General features: G+C 33.4%; 1 protein-coding gene across 1 annotated transcript in view; it reads left to right on the top strand.

The window, feature by feature from the left end:
- Positions 1-25,623, top strand: part of LOC143069468 (furin-like) — a 122,872-nt gene that overhangs the window by 17,392 nt on the left and 79,857 nt on the right. The window contains exon 2 of the mRNA XM_076244116.1: positions 8,921-9,037. Coding sequence (XP_076100231.1) covers positions 8,921-9,037 — 117 coding nt within the window. The remainder of the gene's footprint in view (positions 1-8,920; positions 9,038-25,623) is intronic.

Genomic DNA, 25,623 nt, shown 5'->3' with positions numbered 1-25,623 from the left:
CATTCCAAAACAATATGGCGTGTCAATCTAGTAAAAAGGAGGGTTTATATTTATGTAACATTTTCATGTACTCGTCCGGAATATGTATTTAGTTAGACAATGGGCGTTAATGACTCATCAATAATATGATCTATGCAGTTTATTCCTGTTCATGTTGATTATAAACATAAAAAAAACGTGACAGAAAAATAACTGATCCACTATCATTTACTTTGTTGAAATTGTTACCCGTTGATATATAATTTGAATATGAAAAAGAGACCTATTCCTGCGGCATGTCTATGTATTCTTTATAAAGAAGGAATCCCCTACCACGATATGGGGCTGTCAGAATAAAGGTCTAGTGTTGAAAGATTCAAAGTTAAGCACTGATTGTGTAAATATAACACAACTAGGGGGTGCAAATTGCCCCGTGCTAACGATTTTTAGCAATCTAATTAAAAGCCGATCTCTCATCGCTCCTGTTTCTGATATGTCGCTCCCAGAGATCGGTTTTTAATTAGATTGGATTTTTAGATAACGTGTTAACACCAGCACTGCAATTTTAAAGTATATAGCAATGAAGATATCGAAAAGCTAGCTATTGAGATGTCAAGTAAAGCGATGTAGTAATAAATTCTAGCGCTTGAAATGTCAATTACAACATCATTAACTTTATAGCTTCTGTGCAAAACTGCATCTCAAACGCTCTAGACTATTAATTTCCAGCGCTAGAACTTTGATACTTAAAAAAAGCAGCTATTTACTATTAAGACTATATTACAACAAAATGTCTCTTTAGAAGATGCTATCATAACTACAGACAAGATTAAAACGACAGTTGAAATGTCAAACAATATACGACAGATAGATAGATAGATAATTTTATTAACCAATCATGGTGCCCAAAATTTGAGCTATACAATCAAATGAATTACAAAATAAAGTACAGAAAATGATTAGAATGATTAAAGTACATTTAAACAAAAACCACATGAATACACATTTACACTAATTAACCTGATATAAATCAAGTTATTGACAAACATAGTTGTTATGGGTGCCACTGTGACCTGGAGAAATTACATAAATCTTTAGGATAGTTCTAGATCTATGGGAGACAACTCCTGATCAATTTTATTTCCTATATATATATATATATATATATATATATATCTATATATATTTTTCTTCTATTTTTTTTTCAAACAACAATATTTTCTATAATTTTCTTTCGTTCTTCAAAAAGGGAGTGCAATAAATTAGATAAGTTTGAAGTAACAAACAAATCTTCAGATGAAAGAATCCAAACAAATTTCATTTCATCAGATAATTTTGAAAAATTTTTGAATTTAGAATTTAAATTAGATAGATGTTGAGATCGAGTATCTTTTAGAACAGGACATTTTAAAAGAAAATGTAGTTCGACAAGTTGATGAATTTTGACCGTTTTCATGTAATTGATATACTAAGCTATGATATCACTGTCATTTTGTCAATAACTGACTGTACTGGCGACATTTACCTGCTGGAGAAAAGTCATTCCGATGTCATTTTAAATCATATTGGTACGTGTTATACACGCGACAAACCCTAATTCAATTATTTATGGCATAACATTCTCCTATTTTACAAAAAAAACGCATTGATTTGCAGTAAATTGACGAAAAGTCGACCTACTCTGTTTTTATTTTGAATGTTTTGAACCAATAAAGCTCAACAGGAAGTGCCAGAATACTTTTTTCCGTCTCAACATTTGGTTGAGATTAGATGGTTTACCAGGCGTGTATATTATGCATTAAATTGAACAATCGTTATTGGAACCAGTAAAGCTCAACAGGAAGTGCCAGAATACTTTTTTCCGTCTCAACATTTGGTTGAGATTAGATGGTTTACCAGGCGTGTATATTATGCATTAAATTGAACAATCTTTTATTGGTATAAACTAGCATTTAGAATCGAATGAATTATAAATACATTTAAGATGTGTATTGATGATAAAAGATTTTAAAATTACACCACGATGATGCAATGTCTGTCCAGCTAAGTTGCAATGCTGCCCAACCTACATGCATGTACAATTTAAAAATTGTATACATACCATTACATTTTATTTATTTTTTGGTAAGCATGGGCGACCAATTGATGGCCTTCGGCTGTTAACTGCTCTATGGTCGGGTTGTTGTTTCTTTTTAACATATTCCCCATTTCCATTCTCAATTTTATCATAGTCCAGATAACAAAATGAACTTATTGTACCTACCAAACTATTATGTAAGCGATCTTACATTATTAGGCTGATATTTAGACGAATTATATTTAAATTGAAAACTGCGTTCAAACCTATGATTTCGTTGGATAAACACCGCAATTTTTATACCTGTGCATGTAAAAAAAATTTTGTTGTAGAAGGGTCTAAATACAGCACAAACAACATTTTTCAAAAGACCAAAAAAAGTAAGAAGTATATTTAAACAAAACGCATTTGACTAAAGGTCGAGCAACTGATGTTCTTTAACCCTGCTGACTGCCATTGGCGATTGCTAAATAAAATTGATCACAAGATGTAACAAAATGGATCTTAATATAAATTTAATACTCATCAGAAAACAATTAACTTGTGACCACGATGTTATGCCACAAACATAAGGTGTTAATATTTTTTGTACACCAAATCCGGATTTCGACAATAAATGTCTCTTCAGTGATGTTAGGGATCGAAACGGTACTTGAAAGGCCATATAAAATGTACCCTCATTTTTAGGTAGATTCTTGAATTTAAAGAGTCAATATAGGATGAACGGATCATATAAACCGGAGGGAAAATATGATACAAGCCCAAACGAAAAAATATAGACGAGTCTTAATTGAAAACTACGTTCAAACCTATGATTGCGTTGGATAAAAACCGCAATTTTTATACGTGTGCATGTAAAACACATTTTTCGTTGTAGAAGGGTCTAAATACAGCACAAACAACATTTTCCAAAAGACCAAAAAAGTGAAGAAGTATATTTAAACAAAACGCATTTGACTAACAGGTTGAACAACTGATGCCACAAACATAAGGTGTTAATATTTTTTTGTACACCAGATCCGGATTTCGACAATAAATGTCTCTTCAATGATGGTAGGGATCGAAACGGTATTTGAAATATATATAAATGTCTAAGAATATAACTTAAACACGCTAATTAAGACATTAAAAGTTCTATTAGATTTTAAATAGAAATACGCAATATTTCGCTAAACAAATTAGCTTCACCAGGCATGTGCATCTCTCAAGGTGAAATCGGATGCATGACAAAAAAAATTGTGTAGCTTTAATAATCTATACAAAATTTGAGGAAAAGTGTAAAGCCTCGGTCACACCTTACCGGATAGATCGAACGGACGCTTAACGGACAACTTTTTTCAATCCGTTAATGTCCGTTCTTATCCGTTAGACATCCGTCCATATCCGTTGCTTGTCCGTTAAGCTTACGTTTTATTCGTCGGCGTCCGTTCTGTCCGGTGGAAAATTTGAGAATTTTCAAAACTTTGAACGGACGTCCAACGGATAAAATGTCCGTTGAACGTCCGTTAAGCGTCCTTTTTGTACGGTACTCGTCCGTTTCGTTTCCGTTTTGTATCCGTTACGTGTCCGTTATACATCCGTTGGAGGTCTGGAAGATAAATTCACCAACGGACTTCTACCGGACGTTTAACGGATAAAACGGACGTTGAACGGATGAGAAACAGACTTCTACCGCACGTATAACGGATAAAACGGATGATGAACGGATCTGAAACGGATAAATGCACATTGAAAATTTTGCGTGAAATTCTAATTGTTGGTATGTCAGATTTCTTGAGATTCATGAATTCTTATTATTCATAATCGATCTTAGAGTATAGGGACGTCTTCACAATCAAGCAATTCTTATTCAGGCCAGACACTGTCCTTTGGCGGCATTTTGAAGAATAAACCAAAACCAGTTACACAGAAACATTTTGAATATATATGCCATTTACATGTATTATTATTGTCGCCTTTGATGTTTCCGTATATCTTGTTCATCCGTTTTATCCGCTACGCTTCCGTTAGGTGTCCGTTTTATGCGGTACTCGTCCGTTAGATGTACGTTCGACATCCGTTCTGTCCGTTACGTGTCCGTTTCTCGTACGTCGCATATCCGGTGTGTGTCCGTTATGCATCCGTTACATGTCCGTTTTAATCGGTCAGTACATCAACGGACCCCCAACGGATAACAATTTTGTCAACGGACAACTTTTATTTTCATCCGTTAGGCGTCCGTTCGTGCTATCCAGTAAGGTGTGACCGAGGCTTAACATATTGATTGATGTTGCAAAACATATGTTTGTATCTACAACTACAAGAAGTTGTAATAAAAGTTTAACACATTTATAGATGTTCGATTAATTGTATGAATTTCTATAAATTAATTTGTATGATTTCAAGATAATTCTGGTTTTGAATGCTTTAAATCTTTTTTCGTCTCTCTCACTGAGTCCATCAGGTTCAAGAGTTCGTAACTGGTGCACACAAAATCTCTTTTTATTTTTCTCAATGATTTGAAATGTGACGTTTTCAAAATCATGTCCTGCTCTTAAAAGATGTCTTGTAATTGGGCAGTTTCTTTCTTTAGTTAAATAGATTGAATGTTGATTGTTGCTATTTTTCTTCATCACCCTATTGCTGCAAACATGTGGTCGACGGAACTGTTGTAAAGCTGCTAATACAAGAACTTCTTTCATCAGCTCTGTTACTAAACCATATTATACCATCTACTCTAATTCCAACTGTAAAACGGAGAACTCAATTTATATATTAACATGTGACACTTGTGGCATTCAGTATGTGGGAGAAACAATGGACACATTTAATATTCGGCTAAATAGCAATCGTTCATTGTACAAAACCAACAAAAACTGTCCTCTCACAAGACATCTTCGTTCAACGAAACATCATTTTGATAATGTCACTTTCCAAATTATAGAAGTCAACACGGAGTGGGACACCACGGCGAGAAGGAGAAGAGAAAACCTGATGATCTTAACGTAAAAGACGAGAAAAGATACAGGAAAGATAAAGAATAATTTAAAACAAAGCATCGTCTTTTTTATCCCGTAATATTGGCCAATGGACGTTGCTAACTTCAACTACCAATTATGTATCTGGCTACGGTTACATGGAAATGTAACAATAATAAAAATATTATTGTTATATTGGAGACTAATTGCCGGAATGCAAAGTTGGGTAAGGAACCGATTAATTACGAATGTAACAATAAATATTGAGGCTACGGTTACATTGCGTTATTGTTACATGAAAAACAGTAATGAACGCTAGATTTATTAAACTTAAATCTTCTATATAGTTTTGTTGCTTAATTCATTCATGTCTACTAAATAATACTTGTTATAATAATAAATAATAAATATTATTATTCCACAAATGGTGTTTAAATAGTTTTAGGTATTAATGGATTTGATGTTCTTAAAGATACTACTTCAAATTAGTAGTGCCAAAGGTGAAAAATATAGTTCAATGGTTTGTTGTTGAAAACTCGGGCTGAGAAAACTGTTCACTTTTAAGTATTTAACTGCACACCTACTCGTATTACTGTCATTATACTTTGAACAAAAGATGAAGAGATTCCTATTACCAATTTTGTTTGGGTGAAAAATTTAAAACTTGCATGGGATGCGTTTGAAACGAAACTGAAACAATATCGAGACACAAATTTCATACAGCTATACAAACGCACTTACCAAAAATTGATACATCAAAAGCAAAGTTTGCTAACTGTGAACTAACACTGTGAACTTCTGTATACATATATAACATTGAATTGAAACGTCCTTCAGCTGGCCCCTAAACAAATTATGTATACTAGTTCAGTGAACCTGGTTTTGTGGCATGCCAAACCTTGCACTTCGATGGCATTGTTAAATATAACATTAAAATGACAACACAATAATACAGGACTACAATACAAAAATAGGAGAACGTATTAGGCAAAGAAACACATGAATAATAGATAACAAAAGGTATCAGGTTTAAAATTCATTACATTAAAAACGTACCTCGTCCAAACAAGACTAACCAATGACGTCCAGATATAAAAGTTCGAAAGTAAAAAAAAGGATACAAAGTTGTACAGCTCTGAGGATCAAAGGTTGAAAAAGGTTGTGCCAAATACGGCTAGGGTTTTCTGCATGTGATAAGAGCATCCTTATTACATAGAATAATTTATGCTATTGCAAACAGTAAATTTTATCAAATGAATTTAAAAGATTTACATGATAAAACTGACGTCTTAACTAATTACAGAAAACAAAATCCGAATACATAATACATTTAAGACCAACACAGAAAACCGACACATCCGACTCAGTGACAAACCAGGCCTGAACGCAAAATGTCATAACAATGACGTCATATACGAAGTGGTAAAAAGGTACAATATTACGTACGTCATGCAAACATTTGAATTTCTGAAACAGTACAAATATGGCGTCATATTTGGAAAATTATGTCTAAAAGATAAGATAGAAATAGGATTGATTAATATTATAATAGAACTAAATACTGATATTACATTTAAACACAATGCACATTGCAATACTAATCAATAGCAATTAACTATATTATATATATGTCCGGTTTGTTTTTAATCTAACTTCAAACATAAAAATCGTACAGATTACGTTGAACAAAATCAAAACTAATAAATGAAGGCGGTGATAAATTTTCTTTACCATAACACATGAATTTAATAGGAAAAACGTCAACCAATTTGACAAAATCCGATGAAAATTACAAATATTATAAAACTGGCTCCGTCCAATGTCAAGAAAAGGTGCTCTAAAGCTGAACAAATACATAACCTGCAATTTTGTATTTGCTGAAATTTTCAGAATATAAACAACAAAAAATATTGTTTCTACAAAAACATCTGCTTTTAATGCTACAGCACCAGACATGAAAGTCTTTGTTGGTTGAAAGTAAAGTTGACCCGGTTTCTCTGGTTGACAGTACAACAAAGGAAGGAACTACACAAATCATTTGAAAAAAAGCTTAACTCATCAAATGGATAATTATAAAAAAAGAAGATGTAGTATGATTGCCAAGTCTGTTTATCAGATATAAGCAGCACGCCAACTATATTATGAATACGGAATGATTGTCGAGTGAATATTTCTGCTAAGAATAGTCTATTTGACCATGACCTCAATTATTTGAATTATTGATTAAATTAGGAACCCTTCATTTCGATCCCGAGCTTGATTTTTTTCTTCTTAAAATGCCCTGTACAAAGTCAGGAAATGGCCATTGTTATATTATAGTTCGTTTCTTGTGTGTTACATTTTATTGTTATGTTTCTGTTGTGTCGTAGTTCTCTTATATTTGATGCGTGTCCCTCAGATTTAGTTTGTAACTCGGATTAGGTTTTCTCTCTATCGATTTAAGGATTTCGAACAGCGGTACACTAGTGTTGCCTTTATTTACCTCGTATACAGAAAGCCTAAGGCAGATAAGAACACTGTTGACACTATTTGATTTTGTATTTTATGTTAGTTTTATTTCAGTCTTGACACTTTTTGATTTTGTATTTTATGTAAGTTTTATTTCAGTCTTGACACTTTTTGATTTTGTATTTTATGTAAGTTTTATTTCAGTCTTGACACTTTTTGATTTTGTATTTTATGTAAGTTCTATTTCAGTCTTGACACTAATTGATTTTGTATTTTATGTTAGTTATTTGATTTCGTATTTTATGTTAGTTTTATTTCACTCTTGACACTATTTGATTTTTATTTTATGTTAGTTTAATTTCACTCTTGACACTTTTTGATTTTGTATTTTATGTAAATTTCATTTCAGTCTTGACACTTTTTGATTTTGTATTTTATGTAAGTTTTATTTCAGTCTTGACACTATTTGATTTCGTATTTTATGTAAATTTTATTTCAGTCTTGACACTATTTGATTTTGTATTTCATGTTAGTTTTATTTCAGTCTTGACACTATTTGATTTTGTATTTTATGTAAGTTTTATTTCAGTCTTGACACTATTTGATTTTGTATTTCATGTTAGTTTTATTTCAGTCTTGACACTATTTGATTTCGTATTTTATGTTAGTTTTATTTCACTCTTGACACTATTTGATTTTTATTTTATGTTAGTTTAATTTCACTCTTGACACTTTTTTATTTTGTATTTTATGTAAATTTTATTTCAGTCTTGACACTTTTTGATTTTGTATTTTATGTAAGTTTTATTTCAGTCTTGACACTTTTTGATTTTGTATTTTATGTAAGTTTTATTTCAGTCTTGACACTTTTTGATTTTGTATTTTATGTAAATTTCATTTCAGTCTTGACACTTTTTGATTTTGTATTTTATGTAAATTTTATTTCAGTCTTGACACTTTTTGATTTTGTATTTTATGTAAATTTCATTTCAGTCTTGACACTTTTTGATTTTGTATTTTATGTAAGTTTTATTTCAGTCTTGACACTATTTGATTTTGTATTTCATGTTAGTTTTATTTCAGTCTTGACACTATTTGATTTCGTATTTTATGTTAGTTTTATTTCACTCTTGACACTTTTTTATTTTGTATTTTATGTAAATTTTATTTCAGTCTTGACACTTTTTGATTTTGTATTTTATGTAAGTTTTATTTCAGTCTTGACACTTTTTGATTTTGTATTTTATGTAAGTTTTATTTCAGTCTTGACACTTTTTGATTTTGTATTTTATGTAAGTTCTATTTCAGTCGTGACACTATTTGATTTTGTATTTTATGTTAGTTATTTGATTTTGTATTTTATGTTAGTTTTATTTCACTCTTGACACTATTTGATTTTATTTGTATGTTAGTTTTATTTATTAACTTGTAAATAAGAATGAACATTTGAATCTTTCAGTTTTGGATCGGGAATACTAGATATATCACTGCTCAAATACGTCAGACAAAAACTAAAGAGGTATTAAGTACTCTCAGAGAAGACACAGATGTAGAGCTACTGAGACAAAGTTCTGAGGTAAGATGACAATATATGACTCATGTCCAAACTGACTCTTGTTAAATTAAAGCAATAAACAAATTAGAAAATTCAAAACTAAAGGTCACGACAGTACTATTACATAGGCAAAACAAAAAGTCCTACACATATTTCGGCAAACAAAAAATCCAACACATTTTCCAAACTAAAAGTCAAACAAATATCTTGCTTTACAAGTGTTTTTTTTAAATATTTTACAAAGTTTTGATATCTTAAATCCACATTGTAATACTCTAGCTAATGTGTAGTGTATTTGTTCCTGTATTAAAGATTTCTGGTAGTCTCAATTCTTTCGCTCGTACCCATTACACAAACCACTAGACAACACCGAAGGTACTGTGTAGATATGAACTAGACACCAATCAAACGACATACATAACTATCAGACAACAATAAGTCAAACTCTAAAGCTTCCCGCTTCGCTCTCACCCTATATGGAGTTTGCTGAGTTTATCGTATTAGGTCACTGACACACCATGTAACAAAATTATAACATCTTATCACACTGTAACGACTAACCACCAACCAGTTCACGATCAATATTATCCTAGCCTCTTATACCACTGTAACGACTAACCACCAACCAGTTCACGGTCTGTATTATCCTAACCTCTTATACCACTAACGACTAACCACCAACCAGTTCATGATCTGAATTATCCAAACCTCTTATAACATTGTAAACAACGACCAACCAACACCAAGTTCACGATCTTTATCATCCTTATCACTTATAACATTGTAACTACCAACCACCAACCAGTTCATGATTTTAATTATTCAATCCTCTTATAACACTGTAACGACCAACCACCAACCAGTTCATGATCTTTAATACTAACCTCTTATAACATTGTAACGATCAACCATCAACCAGATCATTATCCGAATTATCTATTATAACATATTATCACACAGTAAAGACCAACCACCAACCAGCTCAAGATCATGACTATCCTAATCTCTTATTTCACTGTAACAATCAAAAACCAACCAGTTCCCGATCTGAATTTTCTATTATAGCATATTATCACACAGTTAAGACCAACCACCAACCAGTTTACGAATTTAATTATCATAACCTCTTATAACACAGTAAGGACCAACCAACAGCCAGTTCACGATCTGAATGATCTATTATCACATATTATCATACAGAAAAGACCAACCACCAACCAGGTAACGATTTTTGTTATCCTAACCTCTTATAGCACTGTAACCACCAACCACCAACCAGTTCACGATCATTATTATCCTAACCTCTTATAACACTTATCGACCAACTACCAACTAGATAATGATCATTACTATCCTAAAATTGAGAATGAAAATGGGGAATGTGCCAGAGAGACAACAACCCGACCATAGAAAAAAACAACAGCAGAAGGTCACCAACAGGTCTTCAATGTAGCGAGAAATTCCCGCACCCGGAGGCGTCCTTCAACTGGCCCCTAAACAAATATATACTAGTTCAGTGATAATGAACGCCATACTAATTTCCAAATTGTACACAAGAAACTAAAATTAAAATAATACAAGACTAACAAAGGCCAGAGGCTCCTGACTTGGGACAGGCGCAAAAATGCGGCGGAGTTACACATGTTTGTGAGATCTCAACCCTCCCCCTATACCTCTAGCCAATGTAGAAAAGTAAACGCATAACAATACGCACATTAAAATTCAGTTCAAGAGAAGTCCGAGTCTGATGTCAAAAGATGTAACCAAAGAAAGTAAACAAAATGACAATAATACATAAATAACAACAGACTACTAGCAGTTAACTGACATGCCAGCTCCAGACTTCAATTAAACTGACTGAAAGATTATGATTTCATCATATGAACATCAGGCACAATCCTTCCCGTTAGGGGTTTAGTATCATACCATCATAACATATATTAGAAGAACATAACCCGTGTCATGCCAACAACTGGTTTTTGAATAAATGTGTTTAGTTCCGATGCAAAGACCCTATAAGTGAATCAATATTAACGCCAAAATATGCAATCTTTAATGACCTGACAACAGTATCGTAACTATATCCCTTCTTAATAAGTCTATTCAAAGGTTTTGTTAGTTTTTGAGGTGAATACTGATTTATAAAGAATATTTCCATAAAAAAATGGATGTGAAATACCTGAACGTATAAGAAGTCTGCATGTTGAGCTATATTTACGAATGATGTCCTTATACCGATTTTAAAATTTAGTAAATGTTTTGACTAGTTTGTGATATCGAAAACCCTGGTGTAATAATTTTTCAGTAATACATAAATTTCTCTCGTTAAAATCTAAAACATTGTTACATACACGAGCAAATCGTACAAGTTGAGATATATAAACACCGTAAGATGGTGACAAGGGAACGTCACCATCTAAAAATGGACAATTAACGATAGGAAATGAAAAATCATCTCTTTTATCATAAATTTTAGTATTCAGCTTTCCATTAGTGATATAGATATCAAGATCGAGGAAAGGGCAGTGGTCATTGTTAGTATTAGCTTTATTTAAAGTAAGTTCAACAGGATAAATTTCTTTAATATACATACTGAAGTCGTCAGTATTGAGAGCCAAAATATCATCCAAATATCTAAAAGTATTATTAGATTTGTTTATCAGATGTTGTTTCGATGGATCTTTGCTTATTTTTGTCATAAACTCATAGCAATACAAAAACAGGTCCGCAATAAGTGGTGCACAGTTAGTCCCCATTGGAATTCCGATAATCTGACGATATACGGAATCCCCAAAGCGAACAAAAATGTTATCTAGTAAAAATTCAAGGGCATATATAGTATCAAAGCATGTCCAATTGACATAGTTTTTTTTGTTTATTGCTACTAAAAAATGACCTAAAAGAGTTTGAACATATATATTAACATTCTGACTTTTTAAATGCCCATTTAATTAGGTGTGTGAATTTTTTCTTAATGAGAATGTGAGGCAATGTGGTATACAGGGTAGAAAAATCAAAACTTTGAACAGGTTTAAAATCACCAATATAAGCATGCAATTTATCAAGTACTTCGAACGAGTTCTTGACACTCCAAAAGTAATTAATTCCACTATTTTCGAAGGCCTTATTTGAACAATTTATTATCAGGTTTTTAATTGTACCAAGTGTGCTGGTAAGAAGAATAGACAATTTAGTAGTGGAACAATGGCTTGAAGACGAAATAAATCTATATTTGTAAGGTGTTTTGTGTAGCTTCGGAAGCCAGTACATAGTTGGGACTTTCATTGTATTTGGCTCTGCTTGTAAAGCGGTAGCTAAAAGTTTATGTTTGTTACAGATGTCGTTTTCTGAAAATGGAGTCAGTTGGAATGTTGGTGAATTGGTGATTTCTTTTTTCAGAACCTCAATGTAAAATTTACGTCAAACAATAATAATATTATTAGCAGCTTTATCGACCGGGACAAAAACAAATTTCTTGGCTAGTTCTTTTAGTTTATGTTTGATACGAGAAATAGGTTGTTTGTGGTTATTGTTAATAGTAAAATGTTCTTTAAAATGTTGAAGACGTATATCTACTATCTTCATTACTGAATTAAAAAAAGAGTCCAAAGATTTTTTGTCAGCTTTTTCCCGTTTTATCCATTTCATACAGTAAGTATGGAGTGAGTCGTGGATGATATTACGACACTCATTCCAATTAATAATTGACGGGGGACGATATTTAGGTCCTTTACTGAGGAATGTTTTAACTCTCGGTCTTGAACGATGTTAAGATCTCCTGTTATAACATGGGAAATGGGTCCATAAATATATTCGGAGGTACTACATGAAGTAGGTGTATTTTATATTATATACTAACCTCTTATAACACTGTAATGACCAACCACCAACCAGTTCACGATCTGAATTATCTAGTATAACATATTATCACACAGTTAAGACCAACCACCAACCAGTTTACGAATTTATCTATCCTAACCTCTTATAACACAATTAAGACCAACCACCAACCAGTTCACGATTTTTATTATCTTAACCTCTTATAGCACTGTAATGACCAACCACCAACCAGTTTACGATCTGAATTATCTAATATAACATGTTATCACACAGTTAAGACCAACCACCAACCAGTTTACGAATTTATCTATCCTAACCTCCTATAACACAATTAAGACCAACCACCAACCAGTTCACGATCATTACTATCCTTACCTTGTATAACACTGTAACGACCAACTACCAACCAGTTCATGATCTGTATTATCTATTAAAACGTACTATTACACAGCAAAGACCAACCACCAACCAGTTAGTGATCTTAATTATACTAAACTCTTATAACACTGTAACGACCCCATTTACCAACCAGTTCATAATCTGTTTTATCTATTTGAACATCTTCGTACATTTTGGCACCAACAACCTATCAGTTTATGATATTTGTTATCTATTGGAACATCTTATAACACTGTATCGACCAACCAACAACCGTTTCATGGTCTAAATTATCTATTATATCCTCTTATAACAATGAATCGAGCAACCACCAACCAGGTCACGATTTTTAATTATTCAAACCTCTTATAACACTGTAACAACCAACCACCAACCATTTCATGATCTTTATGATCCAAACCTCTTATAACACTATATCGACAAACTACCGACCAGTTCACGATCTGTATGATCTATTGTACCCTCTTATAACACAGAAACGACCAACCACCAATCAGTTCACAACCTGTATTATATTTATAACCTCTTATATAACACTAGATCGACGAACCACCAACCAGTTTATGATCTTTATTATCCAAATCTCTTATGACACTGTAACAACCAACCACCAACCAGTTCATAATCTGATTTATCAAAACATCCTATAACACTGTAGCGACTAACCACCAACCAGTTCATGATCTGTTTTATCTATTGTTACCTCTTCTAAAACTGAAACGACCAACCACCAACCAGTTCATGATCTGAATTATCAAACCTCTTATAACACAGTAACTACCAACCACCAAGCAGTTCACGATTTCAATAATCTAAACCTCTTATAACACTGTAACGACCAACCACCAACCAGTTCATGATCTTTATTATCCAAACCTCTTACAACACTGTAACAACCAACCACCAACCATTTCATAATCTGAATTATCAAAACCTCTTATAACACTGTAACGACCAACTACCAACCAGTTCATGATCTGTTTCATCTATTGTTACTTCTTATAACACTGTAATGACAAACCACCAACCAGTTCATGATCTGAAATATCAAAACCTTTTATAACAAAGTAACGACCAACCACCAACCAGATCTAGATTTTAATAATCTAAACCTCTTATAACACTGTAACGACCAACCACCTACCAGTTCATGATTGTAATTATCTAAACCTGTTATAACACAGTAACGACAAACCACCATTATTCAAACCTCTTATAACACAGTAACGACCAACAACCAAGCAGTCAACGATCTGTATTGTCTGGTGTAACCCCTTATAACACTGTTACGTCCAATCACCAATTAGTTCACGACCTGTATTATCCTAACCTGTAATAAAAATGTAACCACCAACTACCAACCAGTTTGGGATCTTTGATTATCTATTGTACCCTCTTATAACACTGTACTGACCAACCATCAACCAGTTCACGATTTTTATCATCCTAACATCTTATAACACTGTAAAGACCAACCACCAACCAGTTCACGATCATTACTATCCTTACCTCTTATAACACTGTAACGACCAACTACCAACCAGTTCATGATCTGTATTATCGATTATAACGTACTATTACACAGAAAAGACCAACCACCAAACAGTTAGTGATCTTAATTATGTTATGATATTGTAATTATTGTATTTATTTATGTTGGCCTGATTTGTGTTGTGTGGCTTGATAGTTGTTTACAGAATAATCTTAAAACTGTGCCGTTTAGAAATCACTGGAACAATTACAGAATGATTGGAACTTTCCAGAATGATCCTAACAAAAGATGCGTTATATAAACTTCTACATTTTACTAGAAACTTCTGTTGTAACTTTCTAGGATGTTCCATTATAGACTGTTTCTAGAATCTTCCATGACAAATATATATATACAGACACTAAACTCTCACTCTTGGATTTGGACTTAGACATCGATAGACATTAATATTCATAGCCTTTGGATTGACACTTTTATTCTACAAACAACATCATACTGGATTGTGACCGTAATATTCAGATAGGATTCCGAAAGATATCCGGATACAGATAAAGATAAAAGATTGGACTCATATTTTGACAGTTAAGTTGACAGTAATATTTGTGTAATACTTCTTATAATTTTTTGTATAATAAATATTGTTAAATTTTATTATTGATTTGTGTCTTTTGTTGGCTACAATTTAAAGGCGATTTCTGGCCGTAACAGAAATTGGGGGCTCGTCCGGGAGAGCGAAAATATCTTATTCTAAATTTATTCAATATTTTTATTATTACTAGCCAACAAAATTCTACAAAATGGCATTTGATGCCGGTAAATTTTTGAAAACGCCAGACCTGGAGGGGTTTGATAATTTAAAGAAAGAGGAATTAGTGTTGCTTGCTAAACATCTGAAATTAGATTTTAAAGTATCTATGAGAAAACAAATTATAAAAAATTTGGTTATAGACAAATTAGTTGATGCAGAAATTTTAGGTGAAGAGGCTCTTGAACTTAAGGTCGAAAATATTGAAGCTTTTAAATTAAAACAGCTTGAATTAGAACATAAACTTATATTAAAAGAACTGGAAATGAAGGAGACGGAGAAAATAAAAGAACTTGAAATGAAGGAAAGGTTGGAAATGGATAAAAAAGAAAAAGAAGATGAATTTAAATTAAAAGAACTGGAAATGAAGGAGAGGGAGAAAATAAAAGAAGATGAATTAAAATTAAAAGAACTTGAAATGAGGGAAAGGCTAGAGATGGAGAAACTAAAACTTGAAATGGTCAAAGAAGAAAGCAACACTAAAGTCCAGTCGAAATCAGAATATTTTGATGCAGCAAAAAATATACGTTTGGTTCCCAAATTTTGTGAAAAAACAGTCGATAAATATTTTCCACAGTTTGAGAAAATTGCTCATAATTTGAATTGGCCAAAGCCATATTGGACTACAATGCTACAAAGTGTTTTTGAGGGTAAGGCCGCTGAAATATACTCAGCACTTCCATCAGAAAAAAGGTCCGATTATGACATGGTGAAACAGGAAGTTTTGAAAGCTTATGAGCTAGTACCAGAAGCATATAGACAGAAATTTAGATCTTATAAAAAGTTTGATTCGCAAACCTATGTGGAATTTGCTCGGGAAAAAGAAGATCTATTTGATAAATGGCTTACTTCAAAGAAAACAGATAACAATTTTGATAACCTAAGACAATTGATGTTATTAGAAGAGTTCAAACTATGTGTTCATTTAGACTTAAAAACACATTTAGACGACAAAACTGTTGGGACAATACATGATGCAGCTGTTATTTCAGATAATTATACCCTTTCACATAAAAGAAGTTTCAAGGGTCAAAATGTTAATACTTCAAGTGGAAATTACAAAAATCAAAGCACTGAGCGTACTGATAGTAAGCCTGTTGCACAGAATAAGAGTCAGTCCAGTTATAATATGTCTAGTCCAAAATTTGATACCTTTGAGAAGAAGTCACTGACTTGTGCTTATTGTAAGAAAAATGGTCACCTGATGGCTGATTGTTTTAGACTCCAGAAGAAGAATGAACGAGATAATAAGCCGAAGTCCAGTGCTTATACGACACCTTATATTACCAGTACGTTGAAATGTCCTGCGAGTCAGGCTTTTAAGTCCAGTTTTTGCGGTTACATGGAGGAATATAAACCCTTTATGTCTGATGGGTTTGTTTCTACTGTTGATGATACCACTCTTCAGCCTATTAAGATTTTACGGGACACTGGAGCTTCTCAGTCTTTATTGTTAGAAGGTGTGTTGCCTTTGTCCGAGAAGACTTCTGTTGGTGCCTCCGTTTTGTTACAAGGTGTAGAGTTAGGTTGTATAGATGTTCCTCTCCATCGTATTTATCTGAAGTCAGATTTGATAACTGGACCAGTTATTGTAGGTGTTCGTCCTAATCTCCCTGTAGAGGGTGTTACATTATTGCTAGGAAATGATCTAGCTAGGAACAAAGTGGTTGCTGAACCAATTGTTACCAGTGAACCAGTGGTGGATGTTAAATCACCTGAAGATGATGCTGAATTCTATCCAGCTTGTGTTGTTACTAGGGCGATGGCTAGAAAACAACAAGATGAGGATTTGCAAGAAAACCAGTTTGATTACATGGACCTTTCTGACACTTTCCTAGCCGACATTGAAGGTCCTGGTAGCTCAGAAAAGGCCATAATGAGACCACCTAATGTTAACAAGAATGTAATTATGCCATGGCCAGACCAGTTCACGATCTGAATTATCTAGTATAACATATTATCACACAGTTAAGACCAACCACCAACCAGTTTACGAATTTATCTATCCTAACCTCTTATAACACAATTAAGACCAACCACCAACCAGTTCACGATTTTTATTATCTTAACCTCTTATAGCACTGTAATGACCAACCACCAACCAGTTTACGATCTGAATTATCTAATATAACATGTTATCACACAGTTAAGACCAACCACCAACCAGTTTACGAATTTATCTATCCTAACCTCCTATAACACAATTAAGACCAACCACCAACCAGTTCACGATCATTACTATCCTTACCTTGTATAACACTGTAACGACCAACTACCAACCAGTTCATGATCTGTATTATCTATTAAAACGTACTATTACACAGCAAAGACCAACCACCAACCAGTTAGTGATCTTAATTATACTAAACTCTTATAACACTGTAACGACCCCATTTACCAACCAGTTCATAATCTGTTTTATCTATTTGAACATCTTCGTACATTTTGGCACCAACAACCTATCAGTTTATGATATTTGTTATCTATTGGAACATCTTATAACACTGTATCGACCAACCAACAACCGTTTCATGGTCTAAATTATCTATTATATCCTCTTATAACAATGAATCGAGCAACCACCAACCAGGTCACGATTTTTAATTATTCAAACCTCTTATAACACTGTAACAACCAACCACCAACCATTTCATGATCTTTATGATCCAAACCTCTTATAACACTATATCGACAAACTACCGACCAGTTCACGATCTGTATGATCTATTGTACCCTCTTATAACACAGAAACGACCAACCACCAATCAGTTCACAACCTGTATTATATTTATAACCTCTTATATAACACTAGATCGACGAACCACCAACCAGTTTATGATCTTTATTATCCAAATCTCTTATGACACTGTAACAACCAACCACCAACCAGTTCATAATCTGATTTATCAAAACATCCTATAACACTGTAGCGACTAACCACCAACCAGTTCATGATCTGTTTTATCTATTGTTACCTCTTCTAAAACTGAAACGACCAACCACCAACCAGTTCATGATCTGAATTATCAAACCTCTTATAACACAGTAACTACCAACCACCAAGCAGTTCACGATTTCAATAATCTAAACCTCTTATAACACTGTAACGACCAACCACCAACCAGTTCATGATCTTTATTATCCAAACCTCTTACAACACTGTAACAACCAACCACCAACCATTTCATAATCTGAATTATCAAAACCTCTTATAACACTGTAACGACCAACTACCAACCAGTTCATGATCTGTTTCATCTATTGTTACTTCTTATAACACTGTAATGACAAACCACCAACCAGTTCATGATCTGAAATATCAAAACCTTTTATAACAAAGTAACGACCAACCACCAACCAGATCTAGATTTTAATAATCTAAACCTCTTATAACACTGTAACGACCAACCACCTACCAGTTCATGATTGTAATTATCTAAACCTGTTATAACACAGTAACGACAAACCACCATTATTCAAACCTCTTATAACACAGTAACGACCAACAACCAAGCAGTCAACGATCTGTATTGTCTGGTGTAACCCCTTATAACACTGTTACGTCCAATCACCAATTAGTTCACGACCTGTATTATCCTAACCTGTAATAAAAATGTAACCACCAACTACCAACCAGTTTGGGATCTTTGATTATCTATTGTACCCTCTTATAACACTGTACTGACCAACCATCAACCAGTTCACGATTTTTATTATCCTAACATCTTATAACACTGTAAAGACCAACCACCAACCAGTTCACGATCATTACTATCCTTACCTCTTATAACACTGTAACGACCAACTACCAACCAGTTCATGATCTGTATTATCGATTATAACGTACTATTACACAGAAAAGACCAACCACCAAACAGTTAGTGATCTTAATTATGTTATGATATTGTAATTATTGTATTTATTTATGTTGGCCTGATTTGTGTTGTGTGGCTTGATAGTTGTTTACAGAATAATCTTAAAACTGTGCCGTTTAGAAATCACTGGAACAATTACAGAATGATTGGAACTTTCCAGAATGATCCTAACAAAAGATGCGTTATATAAACTTCTACATTTTACTAGAAACTTCTGTTGTAACTTTCTAGGATGTTCCATTATAGACTGTTTCTAGAATCTTCCATGACAAATATATATATACAGACACTAAACTCTCACTCTTGGATTTGGACTTAGACATCGATAGACATTAATATTCATAGCCTTTGGATTGACACTTTTATTCTACAAACAACATCATACTGGATTGTGACCGTAATATTCAGATAGGATTCCGAAAGATATCCGGATACAGATAAAGATAAAAGATTGGACTCATATTTTGACAGTTAAGTTGACAGTAATATTTGTGTAATACTTCTTATAATTTTTTGTATAATAAATATTGTTAAATTTTATTATTGATTTGTGTCTTTTGTTGGCTACAATTTAAAGGCGATTTCTGGCCGTAACAGAAATTGGGGGCTCGTCCGGGAGAGCGAAAATATCTTATTCTAAATTTATTCAATATTTTTATTATTACTAGCCAACAAAATTCTACAAAATGGCATTTGATGCCGGTAAATTTTTGAAAACGCCAGACCTGGAGGGGTTTGATAATTTAAAGAAAGAGGAATTAGTGTTGCTTGCTAAACATCTGAAATTAGATTTTAAAGTATCTATGAGAAAACAAATTATAAAAAATTTGGTTATAGACAAATTAGTTGATGCAGAAATTTTAGGTGAAGAGGCTCTTGAACTTAAGGTCGAAAATATTGAAGCTTTTAAATTAAAACAGCTTGAATTAGAACATAAACTTATATTAAAAGAACTGGAAATGAAGGAGACGGAGAAAATAAAAGAACTTGAAATGAAGGAAAGGTTGGAAATGGATAAAAAAGAAAAAGAAGATGAATTTAAATTAAAAGAACTGGAAATGAAGGAGAGGGAGAAAATAAAAGAAGATGAATTAAAATTAAAAGAACTTGAAATGAGGGAAAGGCTAGAGATGGAGAAACTAAAACTTGAAATGGTCAAAAAAGAAAGCAACACTAAAGTCCAGTCGAAATCAGAATATTTTGATGCAGCAAAAAATATACGTTTGGTTCCCAAATTTTGTGAAAAAACAGTCGATAAATATTTTCCACAGTTTGAGAAAATTGCTCATAATTTGAATTGGCCAAAGCCATATTGGACTACAATGCTACAAAGTGTTTTTGAGGGTAAGGCCGCTGAAATATACTCAGCACTTCCATCAGAAAAAAGGTCCGATTATGACATGGTGAAACAGGAAGTTTTGAAAGCTTATGAGCTAGTACCAGAAGCATATAGACAGAAATTTAGATCTTATAAAAAGTTTGATTCGCAAACCTATGTGGAATTTGCTCGGGAAAAAGAAGATCTATTTGATAAATGGCTTACTTCAAAGAAAACAGATAACAATTTTGATAACCTAAGACAATTGATGTTATTAGAAGAGTTCAAACTATGTGTTCATTTAGACTTAAAAACACATTTAGACGACAAAACTGTTGGGACAATACATGATGCAGCTGTTATTTCAGATAATTATACCCTTTCACATAAAAGAAGTTTCAAGGGTCAAAATGTTAATACTTCAAGTGGAAATTACAAAAATCAAAGCACTGAGCGTACTGATAGTAAGCCTGTTGCACAGAATAAGAGTCAGTCCAGTTATAATATGTCTAGTCCAAAATTTGATACCTTTGAGAAGAAGTCACTGACTTGTGCTTATTGTAAGAAAAATGGTCACCTGATGGCTGATTGTTTTAGACTCCAGAAGAAGAATGAACGAGATAATAAGCCGAAGTCCAGTGCTTATACGACACCTTATATTACCAGTACGTTGAAATGTCCTGCGAGTCAGGCTTTTAAGTCCAGTTTTTGCGGTTACATGGAGGAATATAAACCCTTTATGTCTGATGGGTTTGTTTCTACTGTTGATGATACCACTCTTCAGCCTATTAAGATTTTACGGGACACTGGAGCTTCTCAGTCTTTATTGTTAGAAGGTGTGTTGCCTTTGTCCGAGAAGACTTCTGTTGGTGCCTCCGTTTTGTTACAAGGTGTAGAGTTAGGTTGTATAGATGTTCCTCTCCATCGTATTTATCTGAAGTCAGATTTGATAACTGGACCAGTTATTGTAGGTGTTCGTCCTAATCTCCCTGTAGAGGGTGTTACATTATTGCTAGGAAATGATCTAGCTAGGAACAAAGTGGTTGCTGAACCAATTGTTACCAGTGAACCAGTGGTGGATGTTAAATCACCTGAAGATGATGCTGAATTCTATCCAGCTTGTGTTGTTACTAGGGCGATGGCTAGAAAACAACAAGATGAGGATTTGCAAGAAAACCAGTTTGATTACATGGACCTTTCTGACACTTTCCTAGCCGACATTGAAGGTCCTGGTAGCTCAGAAAAGGCCATAATGAGACCACCTAATGTTAACAAGAATGTAATTATGCCATGGCCAGACGTAAACAGCCATTCATTAAACAGAAAGAACCTTTTGGAAGAACAAAATAAAGACCCTGAGGTTCTTCAGCTCTGCAAGAGGGCTCAACCACAGGAGGAAGCAGAAAAAGTGGCTGAATGCTATTTCCATCAGGACGGCATTTTAATGAGGAAGTGGAGGCCTCCTGATGCTACCCCAGAAGAGGAATGGAGAGTGGTATACCAAGTGGTGGTGCCTAAAGTTTATAGGCAAGAAATTATTGGTCTTGCCCATGACACCCCCTTGGCTGGACACTTAGGTATAAGAAAAACTTGCCTTAAGATCTTGCAGCATTTCTACTGGCCAAGACTTAGAAATGATGTTGCAGAATACTGCAAATCCTGTCATATATGCCAGGTTGTTGGTAAGCCTAACCAGAAAATACCACCAGCACCACTTCTGCCTATTCCAGCCTTTGACGAACCTTTCAGCAGAGTTCTAATTGACTGCGTTGGACCTTTACCAAAAACCAAAACTGGAAATGCGTATTTATTGACGATCATGTGTACATCTACACGCTTTCCTGAGGCTATTCCGCTAAGAAATATCAAGACACCTACTATTGTCAAAGCACTCATCAAATTTTTCACATTAGTAGGACTCCTAAGTCTATACAGTCCGACCAGGGATCAAATTTTATGTCAGGTTTATTTCCAGCAAGTCGTGTACCAGTTAGGGATTGCTCAGTATAGATCAAGTGCGTACCATCCAGAATCTCAAGGTGCCTTAGAACGTTTTCATCAAACATTGAAGAACATGATTAGAACTTTTTGTCTTCAATTTGACAGAGACTGGGATGATGGAGTTCACTTTCTACTTTTTGCAGTCCGAGAGGCTGTTCAAGAATCCCTTGGATTTAGTCCCTTTGAGTTGGTATTTGGCCATACTGTAAGGGGACCGTTAAAATTGATTAAGGAAAAGTGGCTTATTGAACATACTGACTTGAATATTTTAGACTATGTATCTAGATTTAAAGAAAAATTGAATACTGCTTGTCAAATTGCTCAGAAAAACTTAAAAAATGTACAGAACAAGATGAAAATATGGTATGATAAAGATGCCAGGGACAAAGTTTTTGAGCCTGGTGAAAAGGTACTTGTATTTTTGCCAGTCCCTGGACATCCTTTACAGGCTAAATATTGTGGTCCTTATACAATAGAGAGTAAAATCAATGATTTGAATTATATTGTAAAAACTCCAGGTCGGCGTAAACAAAACAGAGTGTGTCATATTAATATGTTAAAACCATATTTTGAGCGTACTAATGAATGTGAGAGTAAACCAGTTGCCACTTTAGGCATGGTTAAATTTGATAACAATCATGACAAACCAGATGTAATTAAACCACCTTTTAGTTCTAAAACTTTGGAAGAGACAGTTAGATTGAAAAATTCAGAAATTTTGTCAAATTTAGACTCAAAACTTGCACATCTGTCTTTTGATCGTAGAGAAGAAATAAAAACTTTGGTATTTTCTTTTAAAAATCTTTTTCCAGATGTGCCAAACAAAACCACTGCTGTTTGTCATGATGTTGATATAGGAGATGCTTCTCCAATTAGGCAACATCCTTACCGGCTCAATCCACTCAAACTTGAAGCTATGAAAAAAGAAATTAAATATATGCTTGACAATGATATTATTGAGCCAAGTAACAGTGAATGGAGCTCTCCTTGTCTTCTTGTGCCAAAACCAGATAAAACCTTTCGTTTCGTGACTGATTTCAGAAAAGTAAATTCAGTCTCAAAATCTGATTCCTATCCGATTCCAAGGATAGACGATTGTATTGACAACATTGGTCAAGCAAAATTTGTGAGCAAATTTGATTTGTTGAAAGGTTATTGGCAAGTTCCATTGACACAGAGAGCTCGTGAAATATCAGCTTTTGTTACACCAGATGGCTTATTTCAATATACTGTAATGCCATTTGGCATGAAAAGTGCACCAGCTACATTTCAAAGAATGATCAATAATGTTATAATAGATTTAAACTGTTGTTATGCTTATATTGATGATCTAATTGTATGTAGTGATAGCTGGGAACAGCATTTAACACATTTGTATGATACTTTTGATAGATTGTCACAATCAAATTTGACTATTAATCTTGGTAAAAGTGAATTTTGTCAGGCCACTGTTGATTATTTAGGGCATACAGTTGGCCAAGGTCAAGTGAAACCTATTATGGCTAAAGTGGAAGCCATTTCCAAATTTCCTCCTCCTACAAATAGAAAACAACTTATGAGATATTTAGGCATGATTGGATTTTACAGAAAATTTTGTTCAAATTTTGCTACTGTGGTTCAACCATTGACTCATCTTTTACGAAAAGATTCTAAATTTATCTGGAGTGAAAATTGTCAAAAACGCTTTTGAAAATAGCAAATCACTTTTAATTAATAGTCCAGTTCTGATTACTCCAGACTTTGAAAAACAATTTAAACTTGCCGTTGATACAAGCGATGTAGGAATTGGAGCTGTTTTATATCAAGAGACAGATGATAATGTTGAGAAACCTATATCATATTTTTCCAAGAAATTAGATAAACATCAGAAAAATTATTCAACTATTGAAAAAGAGTGTTTTGCAATGTTGTCAGCACTTCGACATTTTGATGTATATTTGAATCCCACTGTATATCCTATTCTTGTTTGTACTGATCATAATCCTCTGACCTTCATACATAAAATGAGAAACAAGAATCAGAGGTTGACAAGGTGGAGTTTATTGTTACAGGAATATGATGTAATTGTAAAACATATCAAGGGTAGGGATAATGTAATAGCAGATGCTTTATCTAGAGCTTATTAAAACACTTTGTATATACTATGTATTTTTGTTCATTTTATTCATGATAAGTTTTTGTTACACAAAAACTTCTTTTAAGGGGGGAGGTGTTATGATATTGTAATTATTGTATTTATTTATGTTGGCCTGATTTGTGTTGTGTGGCCTGATAGTTGTTTACAGAATAATCTTAAAACTGTGCAGTTTAGAAATCACTGGAACAATTACAGAATGATTGGAACTTTCCAGAATTATCCTAATAAAAGATGCGTTATATAAACTTCTACATTTTACTAGAAACTTCTGTTGTAATTTTCTAGGATGTTCCATTATAGACTGTTTCTAGAATCTTCCATGACAAATATATATATACAGACACTAAACTCTCACTCTTGGATTTGGACTTAGACATCGATAGACATTAATATTCATAGCCTTTGGATTGACACTTTTATTCTACAAACAATATCATACTGGATTGTGACCGTAATATTCAGAAATGATTCCGAAAGATATCCGGATACAGATAAAGATAAAAGATTGGACTCATATTTTGACAGTTAAGTTGACAGTAATATTTGTGTAATACTTCTTGTAAATTTTTGTATAATAAATATTGTTCAATTTTATTATTGATTTGTGTCTTTTGTTGGCTACAATTTAAAGGCGATTTCTGGCCGTAACAATTATATTAAACTCTTATAACACTGTAACGACCCCAACTACCAACCAGTTCATGATCTGTTTTATCTATTTGAACATCTTAGTACATTTT

Source organism: Mytilus galloprovincialis, chromosome 3 (assembly GCF_965363235.1).
Source record: "Mytilus galloprovincialis chromosome 3, xbMytGall1.hap1.1, whole genome shotgun sequence".
Taxonomy (NCBI): domain Eukaryota; kingdom Metazoa; phylum Mollusca; class Bivalvia; order Mytilida; family Mytilidae; genus Mytilus; species Mytilus galloprovincialis.
The sequence above is the reverse complement of the archived record's forward strand: the minus strand, read 5'-3'. Positions and strand labels throughout refer to the sequence as shown.